This window comes from Sceloporus undulatus, chromosome 6, assembly GCF_019175285.1.
Source record: "Sceloporus undulatus isolate JIND9_A2432 ecotype Alabama chromosome 6, SceUnd_v1.1, whole genome shotgun sequence".
In the NCBI taxonomy this organism is placed as follows: domain Eukaryota; kingdom Metazoa; phylum Chordata; class Lepidosauria; order Squamata; family Phrynosomatidae; genus Sceloporus; species Sceloporus undulatus.
The window spans coordinates 111,286,989-111,310,097 of record NC_056527.1 but is presented as its reverse complement, the minus strand read 5'-3'; the positions used below and the strand labels follow the sequence as shown (position 1 = coordinate 111,310,097).

At 40.8% G+C, this 23,109-nt stretch overlaps 2 protein-coding genes and 2 pseudogenes across 2 annotated transcripts; all 4 read right to left on the bottom strand.

Moving 5' to 3' along the window:
- Nucleotides 1-3,305: 3,305 nt before the first annotated feature.
- LOC121932710 lies at nt 3,306-4,265 on the bottom strand (annotated as a pseudogene).
- A 4,326-nt stretch (nt 4,266-8,591) lies between these two features.
- LOC121932819 (olfactory receptor 11H6-like) lies at nt 8,592-9,551 on the bottom strand. Its single transcript, XM_042471809.1, has one exon. It carries the CDS (start codon nt 9,549-9,551, stop codon nt 8,592-8,594), a length of 960 nt encoding a protein of 319 aa, XP_042327743.1.
- Nucleotides 9,552-13,632: 4,081 nt separating this feature from the next.
- Nucleotides 13,633-14,571, bottom strand: LOC121933829 (annotated as a pseudogene).
- Nucleotides 14,572-20,361: 5,790 nt separating this feature from the next.
- LOC121933828 (olfactory receptor 11H6-like) lies at nt 20,362-21,321 on the bottom strand. Its single transcript, XM_042473821.1, has one exon. It carries the CDS (start codon nt 21,319-21,321, stop codon nt 20,362-20,364), a length of 960 nt encoding a protein of 319 aa, XP_042329755.1.
- Nucleotides 21,322-23,109: the final 1,788 nt, after the last annotated feature.

Sequence of the window (23,109 nt, the reverse complement as noted above, 5' to 3'; positions counted from 1 at the left end):
CATCCTCAATATGACACCCCTTCAAATACTTAAACAGGGCTATCATATCACCTCTTAACTGTCTCTTCTCCAGGCTAAACATACCCAGCTTCCTAAGTCTCTCCTCACAAGGAGTGGTTTCCTGACCCTTCACCATTTTGGTCACCTTCCTTTGGACACACTTCACCTTGTCAACATCTTTTTTGAATTGTGGTGCCCAGAACTAGACCCAGTTTTCCAGGTGAGACCTTAACAAAGCAGAACAGAGTGGCACTATTACTTCCCTTTATCTAGACACTATACTTCTACTGATGCAGGCAAGAATCACATTGGCCTTTTTATCTGCCACATCACATGACTCACATTCAACTTGTGGTCTACTAGGACTCCTGGTTCACTTTCATATGTACTGTTGTCAAGCCAGGTGTCCCCCATTATATATCTTTGCATTTCATTTTTTCTGCCTAAGTACAGTACTGTACCTTACATTTCTCCCTGTTGAAATTCATTTTGTTAGTTTTGGCTCAGCTTTCTAATGTATTAAGGTGTCTTAATTTTGATCCTCTCCTCTGGGGTATTAGCAACTCCAGCTAATTTGGTGTTATCTGCAAATTTAATAACCATGCCCTCTATTCCTTCATCCAAGTCATTGGTAAAAATGTTGAATAGCACTGGGCCCAAAACAGAAGCCTGTGGCACCCCACTGGTCATTTCTCTCCAAGATGAAGAGGAGCCATTGCTGAGCACCCTTTAGAAGAATCACCAATCAACGGCCACCATAGCTAGTGTAGGTGGGATGGTGCAAGCATCCTCTGGGTGCTCCTGGGGACCTCTGGAGATCTTGGAGGAGGATGATCTGTTTTACTGGTTATTGAAACCTAGCCACTAGAAATCCCCCTCCTACATTTGCTTTCCTATCATCCACTACCTGGTCATATCAGAGGGGAGAAAATGGGTGAGCAGGGTCTTACAGAGAGAAGATATGATTGATGTGTATCTGAGCTCTACAGGAGTGGAAAGACAAGAAATGGGCTTCAGTGTGGGATTTTCTTTGTCAAAGTTGCTTTTTACTCAGGTAGTCTGGTGGGTTTTTTTTCATTCCCCATCCCATCCCAAAGTCTTCAAATACTCTTTCTGCCTTAGGGTGGTGGCACATTTAATGTGAAATGAATAGATTAACTGCTAGAGATGATAGATCACAAAGCCTTTAAGTACAATTAATGCACTAAACAGAGAAGTTTATCGCACCGGGTTCTCGGCCCGGCCCGACAGGAAACGGAAACGAGTGGGGGACGGATTTTACCGCACACACCCGTCTCTCACTCGTTCCGTTCCCCCTCTCTTCCCTGCCCTTTCCGTTCCAGAGGGGACGCTTTTTGAGAACTGTTCAGAACAGTTCTCAAAAATTTCCCCCTCTGGAACAGATTAAGAACGGAAGAGAGGGGGGACGGAACGAATGAGGGACGGATGCGTGCGGTAAAATCCGTCCCCCACTCGTTCCGCACTCGGCCCTGCTCCTTCCGTTCCATTCTCAGAACGCACGGAAGGAACGCAGTGCGATAAACTTCTGAAGGTTAGTCTTATGTTAAAGTGGATTTTCTTGGACTGGAAGGGTGAAAGTATTTCTCGTGTTTGTTGTGTGCCTTCAAGATGTTTCCAACTTTTGGTGACCCTATCACAGGGTTTTCTTGTCAAGATTTGTTCAGAGGGGGGTTTGCCATAGCATTGCACTAAACTTCATGTTGTTTTGAAGGGGCTACATGTCTGTTTCAGTTGATATGTGCTTAAGTGCCCATCCTTAAATATGCACATGCACATAAGTTGCCTTTGCATATAAATAACCAAACAACACCTGAGAATTTGCAACTAATTGTTTTTATTACATTTCATTTTTTAAAATTTCATTGAACAAATAAAATTGACAAAATGTATGGCATATTGGCCCATATTCCACATCGCCTACTTAGTTACATAAGGGTAACTAAGGCCCAGTACAGATGGGTGGGAAGTGCCATAACTGAGCTGAAACTAGGGTTAGGGAACACACAGCAACCGCATGCTCCCAAACCCTAGCGCATGGCGGCGGTGCCATCATGGCAGCCTCCAATCCATACGTGGGCCTCCATGATGATGCAAGCGCCATGCAGCATCCACACTGCTCTAGGTAGCTTCTTTTGGCAGCGCATCGGTGCTGCAGCATGTGGCTGCTGCAGCACCAACTCAGGGCAAAGACGAGCTGCCCGTCTGTCAAGCCCCTAAGTAACATCTCCTGGTCTGAAGCCCCAAACTAACTTTACTAGACAGCAGCCATATTGGGCAAAGGAAGACTCTTCAGCTGCCAGTTGGGATGCAGCTTAGAGATCATTCTCTTTGCATCCCAGAAGACAACTGAAGAGACCTCCTTAAACGTTATAATGGGGCCTATGGGACTAAGCAGTTAGAAGATGGTTCAAAGAATGGCCAAGGAAGGAAGATAAACAGTCATTTTGTGTGGTACCAGCTCACCTGGAATTGCTAACAAGCCTGTATTCCAGGGAGGCTGATATGCAGCCAGGAAATTTGGGGCACCTAAGGGTTTGTCAAATCCAGAAACTCTCTTCATTGAGAAATCCAGGCTTCATTTGTAAAAAAAAAAATTAAAAAGTTTATTCAATAAAGATCTACAGCAGAGAGGTTTGTTGTCAGAACTAAACACCCAGCGTCAGCAAAGCCTCATTAAACCACATACAGTTTCAAACCATCGGCAGGTTATTTTCTCATTAATTACAAAACCAAAATAATATGCCTTCCCATTATTTCTTCTGCCTCCATTCCCAGGCAATTGGCCTTGGGTAATCTCCAGCCAAGAGCAACTCCCTTCTCTCTACTTTTTGAGCACAAAGTAGTGTGATCAACAATCTCTCACAGTAAACATCCCACTGTATGTCTCTGTCTGTGCAACTGCCCCATTGCTTCTGTAGTCATTTCGCTTTAGTCATTGTACAACTCTTGCAGTTGTTCACTTCTATTTCCCTATGTTGCCATTCTGCATGGGAGCTCCATAGTGCTATATGTTCAGATGTGGTTCTTAACGTACACCAAGGACCTATTGAATTGAGGCCAAGTCTGCCAAATAATGTTTCAGTAATATGTGGCTGAATTTCGAGTCTCATTGGGGAAATGAACTTTAGCCATTAAGCTTTTTTCCTGATCCAGTGCTCAGCTCAGATTATAGTCAAACTTGATGGTCCCATCATGCATACTAATAAAAGACCAAATAAATAAATTCCATCCAAATAGGTGCTTTGATTTGCTTTATTAGTTCTAATTCACTACTCTGTGCCTTTTTAAACTGTGGCTTTCATAAATATCAGTCTTATATTTCTCCTCAACAACCTGCCCAGTGCTTCTTTCACTTGATCATTCCTCAGACAGTAGATCAAGGGGTTGACAAAGGGAGTGATGGCTGTGTAGAAGACCGTTATTGCCTTAGTGACCTCTGCCTGAGTTTTACCACCAGGAATTAAGTACATCCCTCCAACAGAGCCATAGAAAAGTGCGACCACCAATAGGTGCATAGATATGGTGGAGAAGGCCTTTTTAAGGCTCCCCTGGTTGGATGATTTCAACAGAGTGAAAATTACAATGCCATATGAAACTACAACAAATATGACATTGGCTAAAAACAGAGTGTTTATGACTATTTGGCAGAGAAGGGGAACATTTCCAAGAGGAGGACAAGCCAAGGACAGAATTGGTCCAGGATCACACAAAAAATGGTCAATGATGTTGGGTCCACAGAAGTTCAGTTTGGAGATCAAAGTCACTGGAACGATGTACCCCAAAAAACCAAGGATCCAACAAATTGCCACCAGGAGATAGCAGGACTTTGGGGACATGATTTGGGAATAATGCAGTGGGTGGCAGATGGCCAAGTACCGATCCAAAGCCATGGCTGAAAGGAAGAAGAATTCAGTGCTGCCAAGAGAAAATAAGATATAGAACTGGAATAAGCAGGCCTGGAAGGAGATGATGCCACAAGAAGAAGCCAAGTCATAGAGCATCCGGGGCACAGTTGCTGTCACATAGCACATCTCCATCTAGGAGAAGTTGCTCAGCAGAATGTACATGGGAAGCTGGGACAAGTGAGCATCTATCAGTACCAGTATGATAATGGTGATGTTTTCCACCAAAGTGAGCACATAGAGAATGGCAAAAAAGATGAGGAATATGAACTGCTTCTGGGGATCAAATTGAAATCCAAGCAAAACAAATTCTTGAAGGGTGGTCCCAGTACTATTCTCCATCTGAAATAGTAAGTTCTCATCACTATCACATACCATCAAAAGGAACATTGCCTTATCTGCTGTCTGTTTCCATTGGAAGATAATGGCTATGCAGGCTAGTCATTAAAAGCCCTTCCCAACCACACTGATATTTCTGCCCACTACCCACCCATTGCTACCATTGATTGTCACCCATTAATAGTTTAATTGCTTTTTAATATTTGTATCTTGTGAATTTTTAATTGTGTTGTTTTAACTGTTGTAAGCTGCTTTGAGACCCAAGTGGAGGGAAAGGCAGGATAACACTATTGTTGTTGTTATCACTACTAATACTATTACTAAAGCTACTTGTAACCTCTGCACATTTGTTCTTATTATGTAATTAAGAATTTATCTCACGTCATAAATATAATTCATGACATTCTGCAGTCATCTTGGGCATAAATGCAATGTTATGGTTTGAGCACTGGACTCTGGAGACCATGGTTTGAATCAGGGGTTCAGCCATGGAAACCCACTGACTGACCTTGAGAAAGTCACATTCTCTTAGCCTCAGAAGATAGCAATGGCAAACCCACTCTGAAGAAACTTGCCTAAAGAAACCTGTGATAGGTTCTCCTTACAGTCTTCATAAGTCGGAAATGATTTGAAGGCACACACATAACAATAACAAATATAGAGGTTACAGAAGAGAAGATGCTAATTGGATATGAAAGGTAGAAAGAACTCCTTCAACCCTTCTATATATGTGTGTATTTGATTTATCTTCCCTCTTTAACCCAAGATAGCCCCAAAGCAGTTTACAATATAAGTTTAAAACAAAACAGCTGAAGCGATATGCAGTGCAAAAGTTGAAAAACCATTAAACAATCAGTCCAACTAAAGCATTAACTTAAGCCCATTAAACACACATTGCATTTGTGTTTGTGATGAAATCAGAAATATAGGTGAGAAATATGGGCCTGTTACAGACTGCCAAAATAAAGCTGCTTCGGGTCTCTTTGGAGGTTTGCTATTTAAATGACGCATGGGTCCTAAGAGTCTGGAGGTCGCGCCAAAGCCACACTCCATTCCTAAGCACTGGAGTGCAGCTTTGGTGCAGCTTCTGGATTCTTAGGATGTATGCATCATTTAAATAGCATACCTCCAAAGAGACCCGACGCAGCTTTATTTTGGCAGTCTGTAACAGGCCATGGAAACATTTCAAAAGTGTTTGTGAAACATCTCCAGAGCCTCACCTTTTCTTCCCTGATCCTTCACCAAAATTTATTATGGTTAGCAGGCTTTCCTTGGAGGAGAACTGTGTCCCCCCCACCCCTGGAAATTAACAATCACCCGTCCCTTTGTATTTGATATTATCTGGGTGGTAAATTTGCTCCAGATTTAGTGTGAATTTTAAGGGAACTACCCAAGGTGTTTAAATCAAGCTGCCAAACAAGCTCAACACCTTGGATAACTCATTGTTTCTTAGAGGAAACACTGGAAGAGATCCACCACCTGTCAAAGAAACCACCCACTACCACAACATTCAAGTTTCTGTTGTTTTGATAATAATTCTCATTTCTGTACCTTAGCAGGACTCAAGACATTGTTCCATCCAACAGAAGGTTCACCAAAAGGGCTGTGACAGAATTTGGAGAGAAGTGTGCCACTCTCTGCACATTGTATTGGCACTCATTTGCAGGACTGATGGAGCAAAGGACATAGGGTACCATATTGTGATCTTGCAGAAGGCAAGAGTCACAATACAGATCTGCAGACAGCAGCTCAGTGCACACCTCTGACTGGAGTTTTACATGCATGGTGGAAATTGACCTTGGGAATATGTCTCATTGGAATAATGCTATTTTGTTCTGAAGCAGTATCCCTTAAGAGTCTGGATTCAGCTGTTATGCTTTCCTGCCTCAGCTGCAGTGCATATCTAGTTTCCCAAAGTATTGTCTCTTTCAAGTGTTATAGAGTTGCCTCTTTCAAGCATCTCTGGTTTGACTCCAAATCCCAGCAAAACAAACACCTCAGTGGTGCCCCTATTATCCATCTCCATCTGGAATCAAAAGGTCCAGTCACTATCAGTAGGGATTACCGATTATTAGGGAGACTGAAATGCAGCCAGAAATGTTTTGGGCACCTAGGAGATTGTCAAGTCCAGGGACACCCTAGTTCAGAAATCCAGGCTTCAGTAGTAAAACTCAGAATATCTTTATTTAGTAACAAAGATCCATACCAGAGACTTTGTTGTCAGAACTAAACAGCCAGCATTAGCAAAGCCTTATTAAACTACACACAGTTTCAAATCATTGGCAGGTTACTTTCTCATTCATTACAAATCAAGCAAATCAATACCTCTCCCCTCTCCTTATTTCTTCTGTCTCCATTCCCTGGGAATTGATCTTGAGTAGTTTCCAGCCAGGCGTAACTCCTTTCTCTATTTTTTCAGCACAAAGGAATGTGATAATCCCTCACAGTAAGCATCCCATTGCATGTCCCATCACATTTCTTCAGTATGCCATCACACATTATCCTCAGCCACATCTGATATTACTGTATTAGCACTTAAACCCATGGCAGGCAAAATGCATATGCACCTCCTAACATTGTTCAAATATTTAAACATGTGGCTACCATGTCACCTCTTAACCTTTTCTTCTCCAGGCTAAACATCTCCCAGCTCCCTAAGCCATTCCTCATAGGGCATGATTTCTAGTGTTTGCGAATATGGAGCAGTTACCAATGTGAAACTCTAGGTTATGAATTTGCAACTGCAATACTGAATGCCAACAATTGTCTAATCACACTCAGGCCTGAATTTGAGAAATAACATACACATGCAGAATACATGCTGTGCACACAGTGCAAAAAACCTGATACTGTGCAATGGGTAAATTCAACAAGCAAAAGTGGAAGCAAAAAAGCATGGAGCATGACATTGTGCAATTAGCACATTCATGATACACTGGCAGAAGTGTTGCTGTACACCCACAATTACCATAGCTTTTTCTCCTGTCTTTTGCCACAGCCCCTTTTCTTCAGTAGCCCTTGCACATTGTGCATAGCGCTTTGGTCATTGTGCAACTTTAGCTATAGTCCACCTATGTTTCCCTATGTTGCCTTTCTGCATGAGGTGTGTATCATGCTGTAATGGCATCTGTCCGCATGTGTTTCTTTGCAGTACACCAAGGACCTATTTAACTGAGGCCCAAATCTACCAAATAATGTTTTAGCAATGTGTGGCTTATATTTACTATATTTAATGGGGGGGGGGGTTAGCCATGACACTTTTTCCGGATCCATTCCTCAGCTCAAATTGTAATCCAACTTGACTGTCTCATAGAACATATGTATTTTATTTATTTATTTATGTATGTATTTCAATTATATGCTGCCTTTTTCCCTGGAGAGACCCAAGGTGACTTACAGATTTTTTTAAACATTACAATAAAATTTAAAACAGTTAAAATCATCTAAAAACAATATAAAATTACATTTAAAATATTCAGAAGTTAAAAGGCATGACAAATACACATGCTCAATATAAAAACCACCGTGGCACACATATGTTTTAAATGCTTGCTTAAATAAAAATGACTTAGCCTGCTGTCGAAAGGCAGGCAGGGAGGGAGCCAGTCTAGCATCCTGCGGAAGGGAGTTCCAGAGGATGGGAGCAGATACCAAGAAGGCTTTCTCTCGTGTCCTGACCAAGCGAACCTGGGATGCTGGTGGGACCAAGAGAAAGCCTTCCCCCAACAATCTCAGTGTTCTAGCAGCTTCATACAGGGAGATATAGTTCTTCAAATAATCTGGACCTAAGCCATGTAGGTAGGGCTTTATAGATCATGACCAGCATTTTGAATTGTGCCCAGAAATGAATAGGTAGCCAGTGAAGCTATTCCAACAAGGGAGTTATATGCTCCGTATAACTGATTCTGGTTAGCATTCTGGCTGCAGCATTCTGGACCGCTAAAGTTTCCAAAGGCAGCCCCATGTAGAGTGGATTACAGTAGTCCAAACAGAATGTAATCAAGGCATGTGTCACCATAGCCATGTTTAGATATACTAAGCAAAGACCAAATAAATAAATTTCATCAAACTAAGTGCTCTGATTTGTTTTACAAATTCTTGCACATTACAGTCCACCCTCCCCATACATGGGGGATCCGTTCCGGACTCCCTTCCCCCATGTATGGGGGGGGAAAGCATATGCTCAAGCCCCATTGAAAATAATGGAGTGCATGCTCATGGTGCACATGCACGCCCCATGACTCCTGCCAGGGCTTGCTCTCCACACAAGCTCAAAGCTGCGGAAGGCAAGCCTGCCTATAGGGCAGGCCAACTGTACCTTGTACCTTTTTAAACTGTGGCTCTCATAAATATCAGTCTCATATTTCTCCTCAACAACCTGCACAATGCCTTTTTCACCTGATCATTCCTCAGAGAGTAGATCAAGGGGTTGACAAAGGGAGTGATGGCTGTGTAGAAGACTGTTATTGCCTTAGTGAGCTCTGCCTGGCTTTCTCCACCAGGAATTAGGTACATCCCTCCGACAGAGCCATAGAAAAGTGTCACCACTAGTAGGTGCATAGATATGGTGGAGAAGGCCTTTTTAAGGCTCCCCTGGTTGGAAGATTTCAACAGAGTGAAAATTACAATGCCATATGAAACTACAACAAATATGACATTGCTGAAAAATATGGCATGCATTACTATTTGGCAGATAAAAGGAACATTTCCAAGAGGAGGACAAGCCAAGGACAGAATTGGTCCAGGATCACACAAAAAATGGTCAATGATGTTGGGTCCACAGAAGTTCAGTTTGGAGATCAAAGTCACTGGAACGATGTACCCCAGAAAGCCAAGGATCCAACAAATTGCCACCAGGAGATAGCAGGACTTTGGAGACATGATTTGGGAATAATGCAGTGGGTGGCAGATGGCCAGGTACCGATCCAAAGCCATGGCTGAAAGGAAGAAGAATTCAGTGCTGCCAAGAGAAAATAAGATATAGAACTGGAATAAGCAGACCTGGAAGGAGATGACACCACAAGAAGAAGCCAAGTCATAGAGCATCCGGGGCACAGTTGCTGTCACATAGCACATCTCCACCCAGGAGAAGTTGCTCAGCAGGATGTACATGGGAAGCTGGGACAAGTGAGCATCTATCAGTACCAGTATGATAATGGCGATGTTTTCCACCAAAGTGAGCACATAGAGAATGGCAAAAAAGATGAGGAATATGAACTGCTTCTGGGGATCAAATTGAAATCCAAGCAAAACAAATTCTTGAAGGGTGGTCCCAGTACTATTTTCCATCTGAAATAGTAAGTTCTCATCACTATCACATACCATCAACAGGAACATTGCCTTATCTGCTGTCTGTTTCCATTGGAAGACAATGGCTATGCAGGCCAGTCATTAAAAGCCCTTCCCAACCACACTGATATTTCTGCCCACGACCCACCCCTTGCTACCATTGATTGTCACCCATTAATAGTTTAATTGCTTTTTAATATTTGTATCTTGTGAATTTTTAATTGTGTTGTTTTAACTGTTGTAAGCTGCTTTGAGTCCCAAGTGGGGGGAAAGGCAGGATAACACTATTGTTGTTGTTGTTATCACTACTACTACTACTATTACTAAAGCTCCTTGTAACCTCTGCACATTTGTTCTTATTATGTAATTAAAAATTTATCTCACGTCATAAATATAATTCATGACATTCTGCAGTCATCTTGGGCATAAATGCAATGTTATGGTTTGAGCACTGGACTCTGGAGACCATGGTTTGAATCAGGGGTTCAGCCATGGAAACCCACTGACTGGCCTTGAGAAAGTCACATTCTCTTATCCTCAGAAGACAGCAATGGCAAACCCACTCTGAAGAAACTTGTCTAGAGAAACCTGTGATAGGTTCTCCTTACAGTCTCCATAAGTCAGAAATAATAATAATAAATAATAATAATGATTTGAAGGCACATAATAACAAATATAGAGGTTACAGAAGAGAAGATGCTAATTGGATATGAAAGGTAGAAAGAACTCCTTCAACCCTTATATATATGTGTGTATTTGATTTATCTTCCCTCTTTAACCCAAGATAGCCCCAAAACAGTTTACAATATAAGTTTAAAACAAAACAGCTGAAGCGATATGCAGTGCAAAAGTTGAAAAACCATTAAACAATCAGTCCAACTAAAGCATTAACTTAAGCCCATTTTTAAACACACATTGCATTTGTGTTTGTGATGAAATCAGAAATATAGGTGAGAAATATGGAAACATTTCAAAAGTGTTTGTGAAACATCTCCAGAGCCCACCTTTTCTTCACTGATCCTTCACCAAAATGTATTATGGTTAGCAGGCTTTCCTTGGAGGAGAACTGTGTCCCACCACCCCTGGAAATTAACAATAGTTGTCACCCTTCCCTTTGTATTTGATATTATCTGGGTGGTAAATTTGCTCCAGATTTAGTGTGAATTTTAAGGGAACTACCCAAGGTGTTTAAATCAAGCTGCCAAACAAGCTCGGGACCTTGGATAACTCATTGTTTCTTAGAGGAAACACTGGAAGAGATCCACCACCTGTCAAAGAAACCACCCACTGCCACAACATTCAAGTTTCTGTTGTTTTGATAATAATTCCCATTTCTGTACCTTAGCAGGACTCAAGACATTGTTCCATCCAACAGAAGGTTCACCAAAAGGGCTGTGACAGAATTTGGAGAGAAGCGTGCCACTCTCTGCACATTATATTGGCACTCATTTGCAGGACTGATGGAGCAAAGGACATAGGGTACCATATTGTGATCTTGCAGAAGGCAAGAGTCACAATACAGATCTGCAGACAGCAGCTCAGTGCACACCTCTGACTGGAGTTTTACATGCATGGTGGAAATTGACCTTGGGAATATGTCTCATTGGAATAATGCTATTTTGTTCTGAAGCAGTATCCCTTAAGAGTCTGGATTCAGCTGTTATGCTTTCCTGCCTCAGCTGCAGTGCATATCTAGTTTCCCAAAGTATTGTCTCTTTCAAGTGTTATAGAGTTGCCTCTTTCAAGCATCTCTGGTTTGACTCCAAATCCAGCAAAAACAAACACCTCAGTGGTGCCCCTATTATCCATCTCCATCTGGAATCAAAAGTCCAGTCACTATCAGTAGGGATTCCGATTATAGGGAGACTGAAATGCAGCCAGAAATGTTTGGGCACCTAGGAGATTGTCAAGTCCAGGGAACCCTAGTTCAAGAATCCAGGCTTCAGTAGTAAAACTCAGAATATCTTTATTTAGTAACACAAGATCTATACCAGAGACTTTGTTGTCAGAACTAAAACAGCCAGCATAGCAAAGCCTTATTAAACTACACACAGTTTCAAATATGGCAGTTACTTCTCATTCATAACAAATCAAAGCAAAATCAGTACCTCTCCCTCTCCTTATTTCTTCGTCCATTCCCTGGGAATTGATCTTGAGTAGTTTCCACCAGGCGTAACTCCTTTCTCTGTTTTTTCAGCACAAAGGAATGTGATAATCCCTCACAGTAAGCATCCATTGCTGTCCCATCACATTTCTTCAGTATGCCCTCACACATTATCCTCAGCCACATCTGACATTACTGTATTAGCACTTAAACCCATGGCAGGCAAAACATATATGCACCTCCTAACATTGTTCAAAATTTAAAACATGTGGCTACCATGTCACCTCTTAACCTTTTCTTTCCAGGCTAAACATTCCCAGCTCCCTAAGCATTCCTCAGGGCCTGATTTCCAGTGTTTGCGATATGGAGCAGTTACCAATGTGAAAACTCTAGGTTATGAATTGCAACTGCAATACTGAATGCCAACAATTGTCTAATCACATCGGCCTGAAATTTGAGAAATAACATACACATGCAGAATACATGCTGTGCACAAGTGCAAAAAAAAACCTGATACTGTGCAATGGGTAAATTCACAAGCAAAAGTGGAAGCAAAAAAGCATGGAGCATGACATTGTGCAAATTGCACATTCATGATACACTGGCAGAAGTGTTGCTGTACACCCACAATTACCATAGCTTTTTCTCCTGTCTTTTGCCACAGCCCCTTTCTTCCGTAGCTCTTGCACATTGTGCATAGCGCTTTGGTCATTGTGCAACTTTAGCTATAGTCCACCTAGTTTCCCTATGTTGCCTTCTGCATGAGGTGTGTATATGCTGTAATGGCATCTGTCCGATGTGTTTCTTTGCAAGTACACCAAGGGACCTATTTAACTGAGGCCCAAATCTACCAAATAATGTTTTAGCAATGTGTGGCTATATTTACTATATTTAATGGGGGGGGGGGTGCCATGACACTTTTTCGGATCCATTCCTCAGCTCAAATGTATCCAACTGACTGTTCATAGAAACATATGTATTTTATTTATATTTTTATTTATTTATTATTTATTATTTATTTATTTATTATGTATTTCAATTATATGCTGCCTTTTTTCCTGGAGCGACCCAAGTGACTTACAGATTTTTTAAACATAAATAAAATTTAAAAAGTTAAAATCATCTAAAAACAATATAAAATTACATTTAAATATTCAGAAGTTAAAAGGCATGACAAATACACATGCTCAATATAAAAACCCACCGTGGCACACATATGTTTTAAATGCTTGCTTAAATAAAAATGACTTAGCCTGCTGTCGAAAGGCAGGCAGGAGGGGAGCCAGTCTAGCATCCTGCGGAAGGGAGTTCAGAGATGGGAGCAGCACCAAGAAGGCTTTCTCGTGTCCTGACCAAGCGAACCTGGGTGCTGGTGGACCAAGAGAGAAAGCCTCCCCAAAAATCTCAGTGTTCTAGCAGGTTCATAAGGGAGATATAGTTTCAAATAATCTGGACTAAGCCATGTAGGTAGGGCTTTATAGATCATGACCAGCATTTTGAATTGTGCCAGAAGAATAGGTAGCAGTGAAGCATTCCAACAAGGAGTTATATGCTCCTATAACTGATTCTGGTTAGCATTCTGGCTGCAGCATTCTGGACGCTAAAGTTCTAAAGGCAGCCCCATGAGAGTGGATTACAGTAGTCCAAACAGAATGTAATCAAGGCTGTGTCACATAAGCCAGTTTAGATATACTAAGCAAAAGACCAAATAACTAAATTCATCAAATAAGTGCTCTGATTTGTTTTACAATTCTTGCACATTACAGTCCACCCTCCCCATACATGGGGGATCCGTTCCGACTCCCTTCCCCATGTATGGGGGGGGGAAGCATATGCTCAAGCCCATGAAAATAATGGAGTCATGCTCATGGTGCACATGCACGCCCCATGACTCCTGCCAGGGATTGCTCTCCACACAAAGCTCAAAGCTGCGGAAGGCAAGCTGCCTAAGGGCAGGCCAACTGTACCTTTACCTTTTTAAACTGTGGCTCTCATAAATATCAGTTCATATTTCTCCTCAACAACCTGCACAATGCTTTTTACCTGATTCCTCAGAGAGTAGATCAAGGGGTGACAAAGGGAGTGATGGCTGGTAGAGACTGTATTGCCTTAGTGAGCTCTGCCTGGCTTTTCCACAGAATTAGGTACATCCCTCCGACAGAGCCATAGAAAAGTGTCACCACTAGTAGGTGCTAGATATGGTGGAGAAGGCCTTTTTAAGGCTCCCCTGGTTGGAAGATTTCAACAGGTGAAATTACAACACGCATATGACACTACAACAAATATGACATTGCTGAAAATATGGCATGCATTACTATTGGCAGATAAAAGGAACTTCCAAGAGGCGGACAAGCCAAGGAGACAGAATTGGTCCAGGATCACACAAAAAATGGTCAATGATGTGGGTCACAGAAGTTCAGTTTGGGATCAGTCACTGGAACGATGTACCCAGAAAGCCAAGGATCCAACAAATTGCCACCAGGAGATAGCAGGACTTTGGGGGGACATGATTTGGGAATAATGCAGTGGGTGGCAGATGGCCAGGTACCGATCCCAAGCCATGGGGTGGACGACAAGAAGAAGAATTCAGTGCTGCCGAGAGAAAAAGATATTAGAAACGGAGCTGGCCTGGAAGGAGATGATGCCACAAGAAGAAGCCAAGTCAAAGAGCATCCGGGGCACAGTTGCTGTCACATAGCACATCTCCATCCAGGAGAAGTTGCTCAGCAGAATGTACATGGGAAGCTGGGACAAGTGAGCATCTATCAGTACCAGTATGATAATGGCGATGTTTTCCACCAAAGTGAGCACATAGAGAATGGCAAAAAAGATGAGGAATATGAACTGCTTCTGGGGATCAAATCCAAATCCAAGCAAAATGAATTCTTGAAAGGTGGTCCCAGTGCTATTCTCCATCTGAAATAGTAAGTTCTCATCACTATCATATACCATCAAAAGGAACATAACCTTATCTATCTATCTGTTTCCACTGGAAGACAAGAGGTATGCAATCCGGCCATTAAAAAGGTAGAGTTGCCCATTCTTTCTTTCTGTTCTATTCTTCCAGTTATAAGTGATTCTTCCTAAATGGAAATAACAGTTTTTCTGATTAATTCTAAATTACCAAAAATGCACTTCCAAGAGACCTTTTCAGGAAATAAAGTTCTGGCTATGTCCAGGAATATTAGTGCAAAACCAGTAATACTGAAGAGTATATTTAATTATTAATTATTTAAAAGTTATGAACAACAAACAAAATACAAACAAAATATCAGAGGCTGGGATAATGTTCTTGAATATGTAAAAATGAATGGACTATGAATTATGAATTATGATAAAAAGTTATAAAATTTTAGATATGCAATTTAGAAAGGTCTCTCCTTATTGTGCAATATCTTTTATTTTTTATTTGTGTGTGTGTCCGTAAGTCAGAAATGACTTCAAGGCAGGTAACAACAATAAATGTAAAAGCTACAGAAAGGAAGATGCTAATTAGATATACATGGTAGAAAGAGTTCCTAAAAGCCTGCTATGCATTTATGAATTAGATTTATATAGTCTTCCATGATAGGACCCAAGGAAGCTTCCAGTATTAGTTTAAAACAAAACCACTAAAGCAAAATGCACTGCAAAAATCGAAAAAGCATTAAACTCTCAGTGCAACTAACACATAAGCTTAAAACAATTTTATAAACATGTGTGTGTCTGCTGAAATTAGAAATGTAGGTGAGAAATATGGAAGCATTTCAAAACTCATTTCCTCATCTTCAGTCTTATCTTTTCCTCCCTGCTTCTTCTCCAAAATTTAATATGGTCATCAAGTTTTCTTTGGAGGAAGGAAGGGAGCCCTCTTGTTATTTATTCCTGGAAATTAGAAACAATCCTTATCCCTTTCTTTGTATTTGATATTACTTGAGCAGTGAATTTGCTCCAGATTTTAATGTGAATTTTAAGGGAACTACACAAGGTGCTTAAGCCAAGATGCAGAACAGGTTCAAGACCTTGGATAGCTTCTGTTTGCTCAGAGGAAACATGGGAAGAGATCCACCATCTGTCAAGGAAACCACCCACTGCCACAGCATTCAAGTTTCTGTTTGGATAATAATTCTCATTTCTGTACCTTAATAGGACTTTGTTGTTCCATCCAACAGCAGGTTCACCAAAAGGGCTGTGACAGAATTTGGAGAGAAGGGTGCCACTCTCTGCACATTGTACTGGCACTCATTTGCAAGAGTGATGGAGCCAAGGGCATAAAGGACCCACATTGTGGTCTTGTGGAAGGGAAGAGTCACCATGTGGATCTGCAGGCAGCCGCTCAATGAGTGCCTCTGACTGCAGTTTTAAATCAGTGGTGGAAAACAGCCTTGGGATTGTGTCTCATTGGAATCATTCCATTTTGCACTGAAGAAATACCCCTTGAGAGTTCGGATTCTGCTGTTATGTCTCAGTGCCTCCACTGCAGTGTTTATCTCCTGTTTTCCAGAGTATTGCCTCTTGAAAGTATTACTTATTATGAAGAACCAAATGGATGTCCTATGCCCACTGAAATATGACAGGGAGTTAGTGATGCTTTGGTCCTTTTACCAGAACCTCTGTCGTCCTTGTTTTGTTAACATCATGCTGTTTGCCTAAATTTAGCACACACTGATTGTCTAAAATTTACTAAACATAGTACACACGTCATGAACCTAACAGTCTCTGATTTGAGGACATAATGTGAAAGACATGACACAGAAGGAGGGAAGGATGAAGAGGGAAGAAGAAACCAAGCCATTTTTTTTTTGAAATTTTTATTTTATTTTATTTTATTTTATTGTGCTTTTTAAATTGGATTATTGGTAGCTATTATTTTAGGATTCCACCCCCCCCCATCGAAAAAAATAAACTGTTATTTTGTGATTTTAACTCACATGTTTTAATTTGCCTTGTTGAAATGCTTTTAGTTGAACATTGCAAATGGAAGAATGAAATAGAAATTTGAATGCTCATGATAGTTAATTTTATTAATTTCCAAGTTTTTAAAAACAATTAATTACACCCGTCCCTCCACATTTGTTGCAGTTAAGGGCACAGAACCCCAGTGACTATGGAAAAACTGGACATAAAAAGTAAAATCTTAGCAAATTGTAGTAAAGTTCCAAGAGCTAGATAAACCATTGCATTTAATTTAAGGAGTGCTTGTGCACACACTGATCTGGCCACAATGACACATGCTTTTGTTACATCCCGTTTAGATTACTATAATGTGCTCTATGTGGGGCTGCCTTTGAAGAGCAATTGAAAACTTCAACTGGAACAAAACCAGGTTGTTAACTGGAGGAGATTATAGAGACCACACAACCTCCCTGTTACAGCAGTTCCTCTGTATGCCAGTCCAGTTCTGGGCACAGTTCAAAGTACTGGCTGCATCTGCACTGCAGAAATAATAGAGTTTCATACCACTTTAAATGCTGTGCCTTAATGCTATGGAATTCTGGGAATTATAGATTTGTGAGAAATTTAACTTTCTCTTTCAGAGAGCTCTGGCGCCACAACAACTATAGTCCTCAGAATTCCATAGCATTGAGCCATGGCAGTTCAAGTGGTGTCATAGAATCATAGAGTTGGAAGAGACCGCAAGGGCCATCCGGTCCAACCCCATTCTGCCATGCAGGAACTCTCAGTCAAAGCATACTTATTATTATTATTAACCTTTATTTAAGAAGCTATGTAAATTTACACAGCGCTGTACATGCAATCTTTTTATTTAGACGGTTCCCTGCCCTCGGGCTTACAATCTATACCTGACAGATGGCCATCCAGCCTCTGCTTAAAGACCTCTAGGGGAAGGAGACTCCATTACACTCAGAGGGAGTTTGTTCCACTGCTGAACAGCCCTTATTGTCAGGAAGTTCCTCCTAATGTTGAGGTGGAATCTCTTTTCCTGGAACTTGCATCCATTGTTCCCAGTCCTGTTCTCTGCAGCAGCAGAAAACAAGCTTGCTCCATCCTCAATATGACATCCCTTCAGATATTTAAACAGGGCTATCATACCACCTCTTAACCTTCTCTTCTCCAGACTAAACATCCTCAACTCCCTAAGTCATTCCGCATAGGGCTCCATGGTTTCCAGACCCTTCACCATTTTAATTGCCCTCCTTTGGACACGCTGCAGCTTCTCAACATCCTTTTTGTCAACCTGGATTATTTCTGCAGTGCAGATGCAGCCTTATAACGCCTTATACAGTTTAGGGACAGGGTATCTGACAGACACTATCTCCCAATATCCGCCTGCATAGGCCTAGAGATCTCTTTTTCCAAATCTGCCACCATCACAAGTATGTTTAGTGGAAACAGAGGAGAGGACCTTCTCAGTGGTTGCCCCTAACCTCTGGAACTCCTTTCCTAGAGCTCTCTGACATGCAAAGACTTTTGAATTCCTACATCCTTTTGAGAACTGAAAGTTTCTAAAGAAAGGATTGTTAAGCACATGCTTAACTGGGCTTTTGTACTGGGTTTTTGTTGTTTTTGTTCTTGTTGTTGCTTGCATTTATTTATTTATTTTCAATCTTTATTGTACAGTCATAAGCCATTAAAACACAAGTAATTTGTCATACAAAACATGATAAAAAACTAAACAATGGCCTGTTACAGACTGCCAAAATAAAGCTGCTTCAGGTCTCTTTGGAGATACGCTATTTAAATGATGCAAGGGTCCTAAGAGTCTGAAGGTCGTGCCAAAGCCACACTCCATTCCTAAGCACTGGAGTGCAGCTTTGGTGCAGCTTCCGGATTCTTAGGACCCATGCATCATTTAAACAGCATACCTCCAAAGAGATCCGAAGCAGCTTTATTTTGGCAGTCTGTAACAGGCCAATATAAATCAAACCAGGGTATATCAAGAGTTGTTTAAAATATTTTTTTTAAAAAAAGTTTTACAATTAAAAGGAGACAAACCCAAATATTGCATATGTATCCGAGTCATAATTTTCCATTTTATGAATCTTAGCAGCATAGAAAAGAAACTTTGCAACAATTCTGTTTTATATTTTTAGTATGTCCTAATAAATAAGCCAAGTACCTTTCAGAGAGTCTTCCAAGGAATTTACTTAAAATGTTTGTAATTAATCTTGATCTCTCACCTTTGTCAAAATTGCAAAGAAACAATACATGGGATAGAGACTCTACTAGTTCAGCTCCACATGGACTAACACATTTCTCCTGTACCATTTTTACCTTCTTTGCCTGATGAAGAAGCCAGTGAGTGTCCAAAACTTGCAACCTGTATAATATGCATTTTGGTTGGTGCAATAAAAGTACCGTATTTTCCGACATATAAGACGACTGGGCATATAAGACGACCCCCAACCTTTCCTGTTAAAATATAGAGATTGGGATATACTTGCCGTATAAGACTACCTCTCTTTCAATGCACACCAAATAAATTTTTTCAAAACATATGATTTGATTTCAATATGGTAATTTTAATTCAAATGCTTATGACATGCAGGTACTTAGCAGGAAAACCTGCTGTATACAAAGCCTGCTTGGATTGGTCAGCTCTCCCTGCCTGCCCAGCCCTCCTTGTCTCCAAGACTATCAGCGCAGTAGTGCAAACATGGCTCTTTTTTCCATACCCCATAGCCATTTTTGAGCTCCCCCCACCATATGCGGCGACCGCAGATTCTCCAGTCCAGCTTGGAGGTTTCAGCACTTGCCCTATAAGACGATACCTGGCGTATAAGACGACCCCTGACTTTTGAAAAGATTTTCTTGGGTTAAAAAGTAGTCTTATATGCCAGAAAATACAGTATTACTGTTTTGTGGATTATCGAAAACATATTTTTGTAAGAAATTCCCTGGAAAAGGCCATCCAGCGCACCAGAAGAAATGACATTTTAGTGATGTCCCTATCCCCTGAATTGCACCATTTTTAACTGCCTTTTTGCATTTTAAGTTGTGTGTTTTAAATTGTTTTTTAGTCCTGGGCACAGTTTGAATCCATTTTCATGTTGATATTTTGCATGTCTGATGTGTATTGCATTTGTCTTCACTTGTAAACCACCTTGACTACCAGAGGTTTTGTTGTTGTTGTTGTTGTTGTTGTTTGGTGGGAGGAGTATAAATAAAGTTAATAATAATAATTTAATTTATGATGCATTTGTACTTTGAGAGAATCTGTCAAACATCACTCCATTTTGACTGGCTTGCAGCTTGTGTTCTGCAGAAAGAGAGAACTGAAATTTCTGATAGTGCTATAGAATTACCAATCAATCAATAGAGGATGCATCCACACTGCAGAAATAAACCAGTTTGGCTTCACTTTAACTGTCATGGTCTGTCAGAGAGCTCACCAAACTACAAATCCCAGGATTCCACAGGATTTAAAGTAGGGTCAGACTGTTAAAGTAGTGTCTTATTTCTGCAGTGTGGATACATTTACATTCAGTCACCAGTTGCTCCCAGCATTACATACTCTCACCCTTCCAGACAGATCTTTAACTCATTGCACATACTAAAGATGACCATACTTTACCACAATCTATTTAATAAATGCACCAACATTTTCTATGCAAATCCAATATATCATAGTCCTCCTTTACCCATTCCTAAGCTTAAATTTTGATCATCATGGTTCATCCTTCCCTGGTGTGAAATCTAATAGCTTCGGATGAGTGTTTTCTTCTGGTTTTCCTTAATTCTTCCCCATTTCCCTGTACACCATTTTTAAACTGTGGCATTTCTCAACACCAGCCCCATCATTCTGCTCAGCAACCTGCCCAGGGCCTCTTTCACCTGGTCATTCCTCAGACAGTAAATCAGAGGATTGAGAAAAGGTGTGACAGCAGCATAGAAGGCAGTTCCTACCTTAGTGACCTCTGACTGGTTTTCTCCACCAGGAATTAAATACACCCCTCCAACTGAGCCATAGAAAATTGTCACCACCAACATGTGCATAGATATGGTGGAGAAGGCCTTCTTCTGACTCCCTTGGTTGGAAGATTTCATCAGGGTGAAAATTACAAGGCTATATGACAACATAACAAAGGAGACATTGCCAAAGAACAGGACATACATGGCAATTTGACTGCTAAGCGGAGCGTATCCAAGTGGAGGACAAGCCAAGGACAGAAGTGGTCCAGGATCACACAAAATATGGTCAATGATATTGGGTCCACAGAAGGACAACCTGGAGATCAGGGTTAGTGGAACAACGTGTCCCAGGAATCCAAAGACCCAACAAAAAGCCACCAGGCCATAACAAGACGTTGAAGACATGATTTGTGGGTAGCGGAGTGGGTAGCAGATGGCCAAGTACCGATCCAAAGCCATGGCTGAAAGGAAGTAGAATTCAGTCGTTCCGAGAGAGAAAAAGAAGTAGAACTGAATGAAACATTCATGGAAAGAGATAATTTTGTTAGAGGAAGCCAGATCAAAGACCATCCGGGGCACACTACTACTCACGTAGCAGATCTCCATCCAGGAGAAATTGCTCAGGAGGATGTACATAGGAAGCTGGGACAACTTAGCATCTAAGAGCACCAGTGTGATAATGGTGATGTTCTCGATCAAAGTGAGGACATAGAGAAGGGTGAAAAAGACGAGAAGCAGGGATTGATAGTGCTGCTCTACCCCAAATCCCAACAAAATGAATTCTCGGACATTGGTCCTATTGGTCAACTCCATCTGAAATGAGAGAACCAAATCAACATCATATATCATTCAAAGGAGTGAAACATCTTTCATGTCGTACCTATCTGTTCCTGTTAAAGGATGAACAGATGTAATACTGAAGAAGTTCATGTGGGCATCCTTTATGTCCATACTCTGTTTCTACTCAGAAATGATTACTTCGCAGACATAATTGTTTTTCTGATGAAGTCTAAATTATTATATGAAACACTAGAAATACATTGTCTAAAGAAATGCTGCAACCCCTTTTCTGAGATTTGGGGTGCCTCTACACTGTGGAAATAATGCAGTTTGACACCACTTTAACTGCCATGGCTCCATCCTCCAGAATCCTGGAATTTGCAGTTTTGTGAAGCACCAACACTCTTTGGTAGAGAAGGTTAAAGATCTTGTAAAGCTCTATAGGATAAAATCCCAGGTTGCCATAGGATGGAGCTACAGCACTTAAGTTGGTGTCCAAATTCATTTTTTTCTACAGTGTAGATGCAATCTTATTCATAAGACTCTGACCAAGCAAAGTTCATGACTTCAGCATCAATTCAGGTCATTTTTCTGTTCTCATACTTTTTGTAGCATCTCTCCCTTGATGAAATATCTGCTAATATCAAAAGCTTGTACTTTTTAAAAAAATGAGTTAACCTAATGAAGCTGTTGTCATAATACAGGATTTTTTAAAAAGATAAAACTTTTACTATCCACATACACATTAAAAATGAGAAGTCTGTAGTCCACAATTAATTTAACAGAATGGTTTGCATATGAAAATGTAACATTTATAGGCTGTCATGTAACTGTGTACTTCTAATTCGTAGGTAATTTTCAGATTAACTCTCTTAGCTGATTCCAACTATGTGACCTTGGAGTACGGACATGCTTTTGTGCTTGATTAGCATAGTTAATAAAATGCTATCAACAGTCACAAGAATCCTCCCTAATATAAAGTTGGATTATTTTTTTCCTCTTATGGCCATGCTGTTGCTTTAATTTTCTCTTCTGACCATACCTTTATGTTTTGAATATTGCTTAGATAGCAGAGGCAGGTCATCTCCTTTTAGTTAATCAGATGAAAATCAGGAAGGTAGCTGAACAACATGGACACAACCCATGATTCCTGCCTCTTCCAAATTCACTCTCCATCTTTCTTCCGCTACTCTTCACTCTATAAATTTACAATGGTCAATTAGATTTTCCTTTAAAAGCCCCAACCCCAATATCCTACATTGGCTTTTTAAATCTGCATAACTAAGTAACATCTCCAAATCTGACATCCCGCAGCCCACCTTAAGAACCAGTGACCATATCTGACCTATGTGAAGAAGGTCCATTCAGCTTCCAATTGGGGTACAAAGAGGATAACCTTTCCACCAACACCTTTCTACCAGCAAGCAAGACTTCTACAAGGATTTGCAACAGGAGCCCTGTTTCTAGCAGGAGGGGACTGGAAACAGCAAACTCCTTACAGACTCATCAGAGGAAGTATCCCAAGCCTATGAAAGCTCTTGCTACAAATTCTTTCATACAGTCGATCTCAAAGGTGCTACAAGATCCCTTTGCATACTGATATTCCAGACTGATACTGTTATGTCTCTGAATTCTACCCACTTAGTTTTAAAATAAGACTGCATAGTCTTACTGAATATACAGCATATCCTTAACTGCAATATTGAATGCTATCCCAGTTCTTTTCCCCCAGAAATTGACCCCTGTACCCACCCATCTTTCTACAGCTTGGATAGCTCCTTTAAAGTTCATAATATACCCTTTAGTAGATTCATGACCCCA

Bases quoted from the DNA above. Each gene is read 5' to 3' on its own strand.
- LOC121932819 (XM_042471809.1), bottom strand. From the start codon at position 9,551: ATGGAAAATAGTACTGGGACCACCCTTCAAGAATTTGTTTTGCTTGGA.
- LOC121933828 (XM_042473821.1), bottom strand. From the start codon at position 21,321: ATGGAGTTGACCAATAGGACCAATGTCCGAGAATTCATTTTGTTGGGA.